The sequence below is a fragment of the Bos mutus genome, chromosome 8 (assembly GCF_027580195.1).
Source record: "Bos mutus isolate GX-2022 chromosome 8, NWIPB_WYAK_1.1, whole genome shotgun sequence".
Classification (NCBI taxonomy): Eukaryota; Metazoa; Chordata; class Mammalia; order Artiodactyla; family Bovidae; genus Bos; species Bos mutus.
The window spans coordinates 68,014,835-68,029,391 of NC_091624.1; the positions used below are offsets into that span (position 1 = coordinate 68,014,835).

Sequence of the window (14,557 nt, forward strand, 5' to 3'; positions counted from 1 at the left end):
TACTTACAACTTCTCTTTGATCTTCAGCTTTTACTATGATGGTTTAATTTTCTCTGTATTGCTGTGATGGAAGTTTGTAGAGCTTTACAAATCCATGTCTTGGTTATTTTTCTCAACAATATTTCTTTAAATATTACTTCTGCTCCTGTTATGTCTTTCCTCTTTGAGAACTTAAATTTACCTGTGTTAGATCTGTTTCTTTATATCTCAGCACATTTTTCTGGGGAACACCCCCCTTTTAGCCAACAGCTACAAATAAAAAACACTCAGTATTTACAGGTGTTTTTTTCAGTGACTATGCTCCCTCACTAGTAGGTGGTGTTAATGCAGGAGAGAAACTAACTTACAAGGTGATATCTGGGGACTATGGGGAGGAGATCCTTTGGAGAATCGCTGAAGACAGTGAGTGATCCTTCTTCTTTAGGCTTGCTGCAGGAATCCCCAAACACTAGTCATCTAATAAATATTCTTCTGTATTCAGAGGAATTTTCCGAGTGAAAGGGATCTGGGACTCCCCTGTGAGGAAGAAACTTAAGTTCCACAACTTGTTAATAGGGGCAGACTTCTCTTTGTAGTCCTGTTTCCACCTGTTGAATCATCTTTGCAGAAGTTGTACATTTATGGCATGTCTATGAGAAGAGGGGGAAAATATGAGAAACTCTAAAGCTTGAAATATTTATTTTAAAGCCTCAGACTGATGGACTTCTGAGGAATTCATTATTCAAAATGTATGCATTTATGTATATGCAAGGATGGAGATAGATGTATACATAGATATAAATAATATGTATAATATTATTAATATATATGTAATATATAATATATCTATCTATATATTATATATGTTATAACATTATATATTATATACATATAAAATTTGTTACAGAAATTAATTTTGTAACCTTTCAAATTTAAAGGTATGCTTCACTGAAAGTATCTGAGGATACATCTCAGAAAAAGCCTTAGATCATTTTTGTAGGGTCAGTTCCAGGAATTTCTCACTCTGTGCTAGCTTAGTGCTATCAGACTTTATCCATGCCCTGAACTGTGATCCAGCTATGTGTTATTTACATCACTCAAAGCTAGTTTTTCCTACATACATACAACAAATTTTAAAAGCTTTATTATTGTTTTTATATGACAGTGCCCTAACCTTATACTTCAGGAACTTTGGGGAGGGACATTCTTTCACCATTTATTTGGTGTAAATCATTTCCAGTCCTGAAAAATGGCTATTCGGCAAGGTTTAATTATACTCTGTGTTTGTGACTACATCCGTATATATGCCACCCACTAATGTCTCTAATTATTATTTATTACCAGCTGTGTACTTTACACTTTGTAGTTGTTGAGTGTTTTATAGTCAGTTGTTAGTTACCAAGAATAACTATGGAGATATCCCACATCCAAGGGCAAAGGAGAAACCCCACCAAGATGGTAGGAGGGGCAAAATTGCATTTAGAATCAAACTCTATACTCAGCAGAGACGCTTAGAGGGCTCAAACATACCTTGTGCCCACCAGGACCCAGAGACTGAGAAAGTACTGTGTTTGGGTGTCTCCTGAGGAGGTACGAGTCAGCACTGGACTGCTGTGGGGGCAGAGGCTCTGGGTGCAGTAGACCTGCAGTGGCCCTCTTGGAGGAGGTCACCATTAACCCACCATAGAGCCACCAGAACTTACACAGGACTGGGGAAACAGACACTGCAAGGGCACAAACAGAACCCTGTGTGCACTAGACCCAGGAGAAAGGAGCGGTGACCATACAAGAGACTGACCCAGACTTCCTGTGAGTGTCCAGGAGTCTCTTGCAGAGGCGTGGGTTGGCGTTGGCCTGCTGAGGGTCGGGGTCACTGAGTGAGGCAGTGCCTGCATGGGACCTTTTGAAGGAGGTCGCGGTTATCTTCATTACCTCCACCAGAGTTTGGCCTCAGGTCAAATAACATGGAGGGAACACAGCCCCGCCCTTCAACAGAAAATTAAATTAAAGATTTACTGAGCACAGCCCTGCCCATCAGAACAAGACCCAGTTTCATGATGGAGAGGTCTGACAGAATGTGTTCCACTGGAGAAGGGAATGGCAAACCACTTCAGTATTCTTGCCTTGAGAACCCCATGAACAGTATGAAAAGGCAAAATGATAGGATACTGAAAGAGGAACTCCCCAGGTCGATAGGTGCCCAATATGCTTCAGGAGATCAGTGGAGAAATAACTCCAGAAAGAATGAAGGGATGGAGCCAAAGCAAAACAATACCCAGTTGTGGATGTGACTGGTGATAGAAGCAAGGTCCGATGCTGTAAAGAGCAATGTTGCATAGGAACCTGGAATGTTAGGTTCATGAATCAAGGCAAATTGGAAGTGGTCAAACAAGAGATGGCAAGAATGAACGTTGACATTCTGCTGCTGCTGCTAAGTCATTTCAGTTGTGTCCAACTCTGTGTGACCCCATAGACGGCAGCCCACGAGGCTGCCCCGTCCCTGGGATTCTCCAGGCAAGAACACTGGAGTGGGTTGCCATTTCCTTCTCCAATGCATGAAAGTGAAAAGTGAAAGTGAAGTCGCTTAGTCGTGTCCGACTCTAGTGTCCCCATGGACTGCAGCCTACCAGGCTCCTCTGTCCATGGGATTTTCTAGGCAAAAGGCTAGAGTGGGGTGCCATTGCCTTCTCCGTCGACATTCTAGGAATCAGCAAACTAAAATGGACTGGAATGGGTGAATTTAACTCAGATGACCATTATATGTACTATTGTGGGCAAGAATCCCTTAGAAGAAATGGAGTAGCCATCATGGTCAACAAAAGAGTCTGAAATGCAGTACTTGGATGCAGCCTCAAAAATGACAGAATGATCTCTGTTCGTTTCCAAGGCAAACCATTCAATATCACAGTAATCCAAGTCTATGCCCCAACCAGTAATGCTGAAGAAGCTGAAGTTGAATGGTTCTATGAAGACCTACAAGACCTTCTAGAACTAACACCCCCAAAAGATGTCCTTTTCATCATAGGGGACTGGAATGCAAAAGTAGGAAGTCAAGAAACACCTGGAGTAACGGGCAAATTTGGCCTTGGAATACGGAATGAAGCAGGGCAAAGGCTAACAGAGTTTTGCCAAGAAAGTGCACTGGTCATAGTAAACACCCTCTTCCAACAACACAAGAGAAGACTCTACACATGGACATCACCAGATGGTTAACACTGAAATCAAAGTGACTATATTCTTTGCAGCTAAAGATGGAGAAGCTCTATTCACTCAACAAAAACAAGACTGGGAGCTGACTGTGGCTCAGATCATGAACTCCTTATTGCCAAATTCAGACTTAAATTGAAGAAAGTAGGGAAAACCACTAGACCATTCAGGTATGACCTAAATCAAATCCCTTATGATTATGCAGTGGAAGTGAGAAATAGATTTAAGGGACTAGATCTGATAGAGTGCCTGATGAACTATGGACTGAGGTTCATGACATTGTACAGGAGACAGGGATCAAGACTATCCCAATGGAAAAGAAATGCAAAAAAGCAAAATGGCTGTCTGGGGAGGCCTTACAAATAGCTGTGAAAAGAAGAGAAGGAAAAAGCAAAGGAGAAAAGGAAAGATATAAGCATCTGAATGCAGAGTTCCAAAGAATAGCAAGAAGAGATAAGAAAGCCTTCTTCAGCGATCAATGCAAAGACATAGAGGAAAACAACAGAATGGGAAAGACTAGAGATCTCTTCAAGAAAATCAGAGATACCAAAGGCACATTTCATGCAAAGATGGGCTTGATAAAGGACAGAAATGGTATGGACCTAATAAGCAGAAGATACTAAAAGGAGGTGGCAAGAATACACAGAAGAACTGTACAAAAAAGATCTTCACGACCCAGATAATCACTATGGTGTGATCACTCACATAGAGCCAGACATCCTGGAATGTGAAGTCAAATGGGCCTCGGAAAGCATCACTACGAACAAAGCTAGTGGAAGTGATGGAATTCCAGTTGAGCTATTCCAAATCCTGAAAGATGATGCTGTGAAAGTGCTGCACTCAATATGCCAGCAAATTTGGAAAACTCAGTAGTGGCCACAGGACTAGAAAAGGTCCGTTTTCATTCCAGTCCCAAAGAAAGGCAATGCCAAAGAATGCTCAAACTACCGCACAATTGCACTCATCTCACGTGCTAGTAAAGTAATGCTCAAAATTCTCCAAGCCAGGCTTCAGCAATACGTGAACCATGAACTTCCAGATGTTCAAGCTGGTTTTAGAAAAGGCAGAGGAACCAGAGATCAAGTTGTGAACATCCACTGGATCATGAAAAAAGCCAGAGAGTTCCAGAAAAACATCTACTTCTGCTTTATTGACTATGCCAAAGCCTTTGTGGATCATAGTAAACTGTGGAAAATTCTGAAAGAGATGGGAATACCAGACTATCTGTCCTGCTTCCTGAGGAATCTGTATGCACGTCAGGAAGCAACAGTTAGAACTGGATATGGAACAATAGACTGGTTCCACATAGGGAAAGTAATATGTCAAGGCTGTATATTGTCACCCTACTTATTTAACTTATATGCAGGGTACATCATGCAAAATGCTGTACTGAACGAAGCACAAGCTGGAATCAAGACTGCCAGGAGAAATATCAATAACCTCAGATATGCAGATGACACCACCCTTATGGCAGAAAGTAAAGAACTAAAGGGCCTCTTGATGAAAGTTAAAGAGGAGAGTGAAAAAGTTGGCTTAAAGCTCAACATTCAGAAAACGAAGATCATGGCATCTGGTCCCATCACTTCATGGCAATTAGATGGGGAAACAGTGGAAACAGTGACAGACTTTATCTTTTTGAGCTCCAAAATCACTGCAGATGGTGACTGCAGCCATGAAATTAAAAGACCCTTGCTCCTTGGAAGAAAAGTTATGACCAACCTAGATAGCATATTAAAAAGCAGAGACATTACTTTGACAAGAAAGGTCCATCTAGTCAAAGCTGTTTTTCCAGTAGTCACGCATAGATGTTAGAGTTGGTCTATAAAGAAAGCTGAGACTGCAGAATTGATGCTTTTGAACTGTGGTGTTGGATAAGACTCTTCAGAGTCCTTTGGACAGAAGAGATCCAACCAGTCCATCCTAAGGGAAATCAGTCCTGAATATTTATTGGAAGGACTGATTCTGAGGCTGAAACTCCATTACTTAGGCCACCTGATATGAAGAACTGACTCACTGGAAAAGACCCTGATGCTGGGGAAGATTGAAGGCGGGAGGAGAAGGGGACAGCAGGGGATGAGATGGTTGGATGGCATCACCGACTCAATGGACACGAGTTTGAGTAAACTCTGGGAGTTGGTGATGGACGGGGAGGCCTGGCGTGCTGCAGTCCATGGGGTCCCAAAGAGTTGGACAAGACTGAGCGACTGAACTGAACTGAGCTGAACTGAAGCGTAACTATATGTAAACTCAGAGTAAATTATATGTTAGCTTGTCTTTATCCCAGTCCTTTCACTGTTGTTTAAAACATGTCAGATTCAGGAAAATCCTAAACCTCTTTAAATACTTACAGACAAGGTTGGGTTTTCTTTTTTTTTCATCACTTATAAAAATCCTTCCAACCTTTTTGGCTGCTGGCCATACAGGGATAGAGTGAAAGAATTTTCCTTTTGGTATGAAAGCCAGAGAGAAGCCTTCTGGAGCTGTTCAGTTTCCTAGCACAGCTGCTGATGTAGATGACAGTGCTCATTGTTCCGCTTGGAAAGTCTTAGGCATCTTTGCCAGTTAGAGCTGGAAAGGTGCCCAGGAGATCATATAGCCCAGCCCCTTCATTTCCCGAGTAATGAAACGAAGACCCAGCTTGGTTAACTGATGTAGTTGAAAACAGAACAGCTGGCAAATGGCAAAGCTCAGGACCAAGTCACTGAGTTCAGACTCTTTTTCTTTGCTCTTCTAGCTATGCCTCTTGTTAAGAATAACAGGGTAACCCAGTGGTTAAAATACTTGAAGTAGGAGTATAGAAACCTAATGTCATGAAATATTAAAAAATGTTAAAAATGCTTGAAATGCATTGTTTTTTTCCCCCATCAGTCCTATTCCTACTGACTTCTTTTTTTTCTTCAAAATATGATCCCAAAGTTTCCTTTTCCTGGAACAGGAAGCATTCCTAAGTATTCCACGGCTGAATTATTAACTCTCCTCTTTGCTCACAAAGCACTGTGTACATTCCTGCACAATATGCATATCGTATTGTATCCAGGAGCAGCAACGGTATCTTATTGGACTTCACTCCCTAGCACTTGACAGAGAGTCTGGCACTGTGTATGCCCTCAGTGTTTTATGAATTAATGAATCAACCAACCACTCTCTCATAGGCTTGCACAGCAGTGAATCTTAGGCTTTCTGGGACATAAAAATCACCTGAAGTTCCTGATTAAAAATTTATTTTTCCAGGCCACACCAGGAGACATGTTGATTCAAGACTGGGGTGGGGGTCTAAGAATCTGCATTTTTATTAAGCAGCTGATGATTTGGTGCAAATGGTCCATGCTGTGAAGTGTGCTTAGTTGCTCAGTCGTGTCCAACTCTGCGAACACGTGGACTGTGGCCAGCCAGGCTCTTCTGTCCACGGGGATTCTCGTGGCAAGAATACTGGAGTGGGGTTGCCGGGCCCTCCTCCAGGGCATCTTCCCAACGCAGGGATCGAACCATGTAGGTCACATTTAACAAGCTCTGCTCAATCATTAATTCTGCTCATACTCAGTCCCAGCTGTATATAACACAACAATGTGTCAATCTGAATAAAAACATGCAGCTTTGCTACCCACTTGATTTCACCATTCTGACCCCAGATCAGGGGTATTGATTGATATTTGTGAAAATAAAGAAGATAATATTTATAAAGCAGTTCAAGTTATTAGAAGAAAGGTATCTTAGCTCATCAAGGAAATATAATATAAATCTAGCATCCTAAAAATTATCTTAGACATATTGAATTTGATCTGAGTCTCAAATGCAGAGGAAATAAAACCCCCACATAATACATGGATGGACATCATACCTGTATGAGCTCTTTCCTTGGTTGGGTTCTCTTATTTTTTGTTCCATATTAGTAAACGTAATAGCTAATGTTTACATAACTTTAAAAAAAAACCCAGTAGTACATCTAAGCCTGCATGACACTTTATATGTGTATACTCTTTTTTTTAAACGATGACCTTAAGCAACTTTATAGAAGAAAAAGCTGAATTGGGGTAGTTATTAAACTCCTTTTATATAACTACTAAAAAGATTTCTGAACATTCTGGGATATTTATTTGTACACATGTTGTTGAATATTTGTATTCAGTTCCTCATGTTACTTTTTACTTGTAACTTACTTCTTTATGTACATTTCTATACAAATATTTAAATGGTCAAATAACATTACTTGTATTTTATCCTGTTACATAGTCAGTGTTCACCGTAATGTTCTCCACAATAATGTTGGTTATTTTCAATTATTTGCTATCATATACAGAGTTCTTATGCTCATTTCTGTTCAAATTGTATTTTTGTATGAATTCCAGGGAGTATGTTCCCCAGGTGCGATTGATTAGGTGAAAGAGTAACAAGTTTTGGAGCTCTTGTCACCTGTTACAGTATTATCTTCCAGAGACACTGAACCAATATAGAACCCACAGGGGTTTTCCCATAGCTGGGCCAACATATTATTATCCCAGCTTATTTTTGCTAGTTTAAATGTGCACAGGGCCTCTCCAGAACTATTTTATTTGGAAATTCTTTAAGTGAACACGAAGCAGTTCCTTTCTGTGTGGGAAAGTTCACTGTTATAATTTTCAGGACAAACAGTTCATCTCCTTATTTGACAGTTTTGAAGGGACAGGTTTAATTGCCTTTTGTAGAGACAGGAAATAGGATTGGGGCAGGCTTGATGTGTCAGGGAACAAAATCAGTTGCATAGCTCTGAAGTGGAGGATTGCAGCAGGAACACCAGCTGTTTATGTTGGGTTGCGGAGCAAGCACATTGTGATGGCATGATGAAAAAATTATTGGGCCTTTGTTGGACAACCAGTTTTACTTCAAAATGAAAGCAAGAACCTGTCCCTCCCACCATTGTGTAATTCTCTCACGATGCCACTTTCTTTCATGAAGGTTTTCAGATATTCAGGTGGACCTCTCTGGTCTATGACAGGAAGGACTTTAGAACGGCCAGAAAACTAAAACTCATTATTTGAGAAGCCTGTTGGGGAGGACCTGGAAGCAGAAGTCACAGGGTCAGTTTGTCAGTCTTACGTGTGAAAAGTCAGCTCCGAAACAGAAAAGGACCTTTGCTTAGTTCTCTCCACCCTTTGTGACTATGGCCACCTTCTGAAATAAGCAAATAAGTGATTGCTCTACTGGTTTGGGTCCCTGTGCAGAAAAACAAGATGCAGTGTTGTTTATGAAAGATGGGCCTTTTGTTTTGGATTTCTTGATTGTTTTTAGAAATTGGTGACTGTTGAATTTGTAATGAAAATCAGCCTGTTGAGCACTGTAGATCAAAATCAAAGTTTTCCTCCATTCTTGGTTATCATGCTAAATCCTTGGCTTCACTCTTGTCTCTGTAGAGCACTCACTCACTCTCTCTCTCTCACACACAAACACATATACTTGTATCTGTTATCCCTCATCTTTATTTAGAAATTATTCAGATGGCACACAATTCACATATTTAACATGTATGAATCACTTGTTTTCAGTATATTCACAGAGTTGAGCATCCATTACTACAATTAATTTTAGAATGTTTTCATCACCCCTAAAAGAAACCCCATTCCCAATAGCAGTCACTCCCCATTTGTCTTCAATCCTCCCAGCCCTAGGCACTCATCTACTTTCTGTCTCTATAGATTTGCTTATTCTGGACATTTCATATAAGAAGTTATACTATATGTGGTATTTTGGTTTAGCTTCTTTGACTGAATGTTATGTTCTCAAGGTTCATCGATATCGTGGTATATATCACTACTTTTTTTGTTGCTGAATAATATTCCATGTATGATATACCACATTTTGTCTTTCCATTCATCATTCAGGATTCCGGGAAGGAGAGAGAATTGTCTTGTATTGGGTTACATGTCCATCCCTTTGATTTGTAGTTGTACCTGTACAACATGAGGGTGTCAACCCTGAAAGGAAACTGAGGCACTCTTGGGTTGGGAAAATGGATGCCACAGGTGGGATCAGGACAAGTTTCTTGCCTCTCTAGATGCACCACATTGCTGAGATTGGGGCCCAAGCAGATCATGTCAGAAACCTCATCATGGAGGAAAATTAATAATTATGTCCTAACATACTTTATAATGGAGAAAATATAATAAGATTTTTTATAATATTTAAATATGTTAAATTATAATTTTTAATGTGTATATATCTCTATGTTGGATGTATAGCATATTGCAAATATAGGTTTTCATTTGGTCTTCAATAATGTTAGTTTCTAGTTATTTTCTATAGTGGCCTCATTGTGGTTTAAATACACTTTTATAAACTAGCCTTAGAATCCAGCCACCAAAGGCTGACAATGAGAAAATGTGTTCCAAGTTACAAATGACTAATGAATGAACGCTTTGACTTTTCCCACACAAAAGTCAAGTTGCTCAGAACTTGCCCAGTGATTAAGAAACTGTCTTGCAATGAAGGGAACACAGGTTTGATCTCTGATCCAGGAACTAAGATCCCAAAATGCCCAGGGGGGCAACTAAGCTGCAAAGAGAAATACCACATACACGACGAAGATGCCTCATGCTGCAACCAAGACCTGACACAGACAAATACATATTCTTAAAAAGAAGAAAATAATTTCTTTAATTTGATAATACTAATAATAAAAGAAAGCCAACCTGTTTGTTGTCCGGGTTATTGCTGGTCAGTGCCACACGCCAGTGGGTGTGGATGGTGGAGCAGGACTAGCCTGTGCTCCTTCTGGCTGCAGGGATGTTGTCTGGGGGCTCAGCAGGGTCACTTCCACTGACTTGAAGGGTCACTCACTTGGAGCAGTTTGGAACAAATACAGCCCTTTCAATTCCAGGGAGCACCTAAGGTGCCTGTGGGGAGGTAGAGATGTCCGTAAAGCAGTTCTCTGGCATTTTCCGTGATAGCAAGCAGCGACCGGAAGTGCTCCACCGCTGAAAGGAGAGTGACTGGTTCAAAATGGTGACTCTGGGCTTAAAGGACTGTCGTCTGAGGCCAGATGTCCTCACACGGAGACTGTGCCTCTGAATGGCCTGGGAAGAAGGAGCCAAGCGCGCTGGGTCTTTTGTTTGGGCTCCAAACTTTTTTTCCTACTTGTGCTTTCATCCTTCAGTGCGTGCCTGCATGCTGAGTCGCTTCAGCCGTGTCCCACTCTTGGCGACTCTTTGGGCTGTAGCCTGCCAGGCTCCTCTGTTCATGGGATTCTCCAGGCAAGAATACTGGAGTGGGTTGCCATGTCCTCCTCCAGGGGATCTTCCCGACCCAGGGATCCAACCGGGGTCTCTTACATCTCCCACGTTGGCAGGCGGGTTCTGTACCACTAGCGCACCTGAGAAGCCATCATCCTTCCAGTATTGGGCAAGTGCCCTGTCTGCAGGCCTCCTGGCTTCTGTGAACTTCTCAAGGGAGTATATGATCACCCTAAAGCTCTAGTGTCCACCCAGAGGCCACTGAGGACATTTTAGTAAGTTCTGCCAGTCACCCAGCTAAGGAATCAGTCTTCTAACGTGATATCAGAGATTGCATCTATAATTGCAGTGATGCTTTAAAATAACCACTTCATTTAGATTTTTCTGTTTTAACCCAAGGTATTCTTCTGCGGAAATAAGGAAACAGTTTACCCTCCCACCAAACCTTGGCCAGTACCATCGACAAAGCATAAGTACCTCTGGCTTCCCCTCTCTTCAACTAGTAAGTATGAGTTACAGGTTTGCTTAGAGACTGATCAAGGGCAGAAGTGCCCAGCTTATGCTTATGCTTCCTAAGTCTTCTAAGATTTTCCCACCTCTGCCTTACATCACCAACCACCAGTTCCTAATCCTGAGTCTACTTTTTGACATCACTTTCCCTCTCTCCCTTGGTCTGCGTGCATGCCAGTCGTTTCAGTCATGTCTGACTCTTTGTGGCTCTATGGACTGTAACCTGCCAGGCTCCTCTGTCAATGGGATTCTCCAGGCAAGCATACAAGAGTGGGTCACTATGCCCTCTGCCAAGGGATCTTCCCAACCCAGGGATCCAACTTGAGCCTCCTGTGGCTCCTGCATTGCAGGTGGGTTCTTTACTGCTGAACCACAGGGAAGCCCCTCCTTCCATCAACTAGGGCTTAAAGTGCAAAGCAAACCTAATTCTGTAGTTTCTGGACTCAGTGGACTTCCCAGGCTACTTGGTTTCACCCAAATTATGATTCACATTTTGGGGAAAGGAAGGATTAGCCTGGAAACTTAATCACCATTTGTAACATGCTTTCATTGGGGGAACAAAAATTATTCCACAATCTGAAAAGTCAAGTTATGAACCTTAAGCTTTTAAAGTACTTTTTTGGAATAACTTTATTGTAATTTACTTACAATAAATTCACTCATTTGAAGGTGTACAGTTTGAGGAATTTGGCCAGTTTATAGTTACTTTGTATAGTCAAGATATAGAATGTTTTACCCTAAATAACCCTGCTGTGCCCCTTTCTGTGGGTCTTCCCTGGCAATCCCCAGCCAGCAGCACTAGGCAATCACCAATCCACTTATGTCATCATGATTTTGCTTTCTCTGGAACTTTGTATCATTGCAGTCAGACAGTATGGACCTTAATTTTTAGAACACCCCCCCCCATCTTTTAAGTTGAAGATTGCCCACGTTTTTATACTAACACCAGTTGTTGAGTGTGTGTACATATGTTATATTATTTGAGGAGTAAATGCCAGACGTGACCAGTGGGTTAAATCTAACTTAAATGAGTTGGTTGGTAAAACCAGAAGTGAGCATTCACAAATGCCAGACGTGACCAGTGGGTTAAATCTAACTTAAATGAGTTGGTTGGTAAAACCAGAAGTGAGCATTCACTTCCTTTGTGAGAGAGCTGCAGCCTCCAGTGTACTCACTTCCTCACACACAGCAGGGCCCCACTTTCTGGATTGTACTAGTGGTTATCTTGAGGAGGTTAGGTTATTTTTTCTTTCTCACTTATTACTTCAAAACCACTTCTGCTCTTAGAAATTTGGTAACCTGCCGCTCAGTTTCCTGTAGCCGCCATCTTGTCTCCTGTGGCAATTTCCACGCCGTGTAACTGTGTATCTTTCAAAGGTATGTTTGCTGGAGGGATTTGTGATTCTTTCAGCAGGATAATTTGTGGGTTATGTCACTGATGAAATAGTAGTGCTAAAAAATGTACAGCACCTTTTACTGCAAAAGATAATTTGCAATGACAGTGCTTTAAAAAAAATCTATTTATGACTTCGGTAGCATGTTCAACTGCCCTTTTTAGTTGTACTTTTTCTGTTTCAAAGTCACAGATTATAATAAAAGCATATCAAGTGCATAACATCCATGATGTATTAGATACACTTTAAGATAAATTTGGTATGCTTTTTGGTTTCACTGGTGCTGATATATATTTCATTTAAACAAATCTTTTTTAAATTTCTGACCTAAATTGTCTTATAGAATATACAAATGCAGTTAAAAAGTGACTGGATACAGTTTTAAATCTTAAACAAGGTGGGGGATGTGGGGTTTGGTTCTTTGCTTCTCTGTAAATTTAGATTACAGCTTTCTGCAGTAGCTGCCTTGAGAAATAGTGTGGACCTCACTATTAAGAGGCTTTAAGGAAGTTTAGCTCACAGACTTTAACTCCTTAGCTACACACCACCTGCAGCCTGAAATTTCTTCAGGAGAAATTTTTTTAAAGTCACAAACTTTAAAAAGTTGTTTCCTATTTGCAGGCGTTCTCTTGGCAGTTACGCCTCCTCATCACTAGGTTTTGACAAACGTGAATTTGGATGAGTTATTTCATTAGCTAGGTGGTAGGATTAACGTGTGGCTTAACTACTCGTTTTCTAATAGAAGATCTCAGAGAAATAGCAAAAATGTTTAACTATACATGAGTCATGTATAATTTCTACCTGATTCTATTTGCAAATGAATAGCCTTTAAAACGTGTTTTTCCTGCTTAATTCCATTTTAGTCTTCTGAATATTCTCCCCCAGGTCTCTACTTCAGCTTTAGCACAGTATGCAGACCCTGTTTCTTCTGGTTAACTGTGTGATGAGCAGATGGCAGGAGAGGGCCAAAATCTGCCTGTGATTAATCTTTTGTTTTTTAAATGCATGGCCTGCTCAGAAAAATCCGATCACCCTAATGTTTACCTGCTGGTCCTGTCGTACTATCGGAATGAAGTGGCTGTTCTTTCCCTTGAGTCATCTTTCTGAATGAAGGCTCCTCCAGCAAAAATCACCCACTTACATGATAATTGCCCTTTTCCTTAAGAAATTATTTCCATTTCATAGAAAGATAATGAGACATTTCAGGGAGATTTATTTCTGGAAAGGCAGAGGAATAGTTTATCACCTAAAGATTCTCAACCTGAAGCAGCTCTTCTTAAATGAGAAGCCATAGACTGTTCATTGTAAGATTTTAGATGATTGAAAAATTTGACTAAGTGCATTTTGACTTTTATTTCCCTTACCTTTGTTTATGGAACCACCATTTCAACAACCCCACATGCTGATATAAATAATTGTTTAATTTTTAAGAGTATTGAATTGGCACCAAGTTATTTATTATATTTTTAAAATTTAATGTTTATTTTATAGTGGAGTAGAGTTGATTTACAATGCTGTGCTAGTTTCAAGTGTACAACAAAGTGATTCAGTTATACATGTATCCATTCTTTTTCAGATTCTTTCCTCATATAGGTTATTATAGAATATTTGGTAGAGTTCCCGGTATACAGTAGGTCCTTGCTGACTTTCTGTTTTATATATAGTAGTGTGTATTACTATATATACACATGTTAATCCTAAACTCCTAATTTATCTCTCCTCCACCCCCTTGCCCCTTTAGTAACCCTAAGTTTGTTTTCAAAGTCTGTGAGTCTGTGTCTGCTTTGTAAATAAGTTCATTTCTATCATTTTTTAAGATTCCATATATAAGTGGTATCATATGTTTGTCTTTGTCTGACTTACTTCATTTGGTATGATCATCTCTAGATCCATCCATGTTGCTTCAAGTAGCATTATTTCATTTCTTTATGGCTAAGCAATATTCCATTATGTGTACCACATTTTTATCCCTTCCTCTGTTGATGGACATTTAGGTTGCTTCCATGTCTTGGTTATTGTAAATGTGCTGCAGTGAACATTGGAGTGCCTGTATCTTTTTGAAGTATGGTTTCCCCAGATACATGCCCAGGAATGGGTTTGTTGAATCATATGATAGTTTTGGTTTTTTTCTTAAGGAACCTCCATACTGTTTTCCATAGTGGTTGTACAAATTTACATTCCTACCAACAGAGTAGGAAGGTTCCCTTTTCTCCGCACCTTCTCCAGCCATTTATTGTTTGTACGTTTTTTGATAATGGCCATTCT

General features: G+C 40.4%; 1 protein-coding gene across 4 annotated transcripts in view; it reads left to right on the plus strand.

The window, feature by feature from the left end:
- The window catches only part of DOCK8 (dedicator of cytokinesis 8), a 233,270-nt gene that overhangs the window by 42,965 nt on the left and 175,748 nt on the right, over window positions 1–14,557 (plus strand). For 2 of the 4 annotated variants that reach the window (XM_070375802.1, XM_070375803.1), the window contains exon 2: window positions 10,788–10,890. The exons of 1 other annotated variant lie outside the window; for it this stretch is intronic. In XM_070375802.1, the coding sequence (XP_070231903.1) occupies window positions 10,788–10,890 (103 nt within the window). Of the gene's footprint in view, window positions 1–10,787; window positions 10,891–12,130; window positions 12,276–14,557 lie in introns of those variants that run through there. One more of the 4 variants, XM_070375804.1, reaches the window with a different exon arrangement.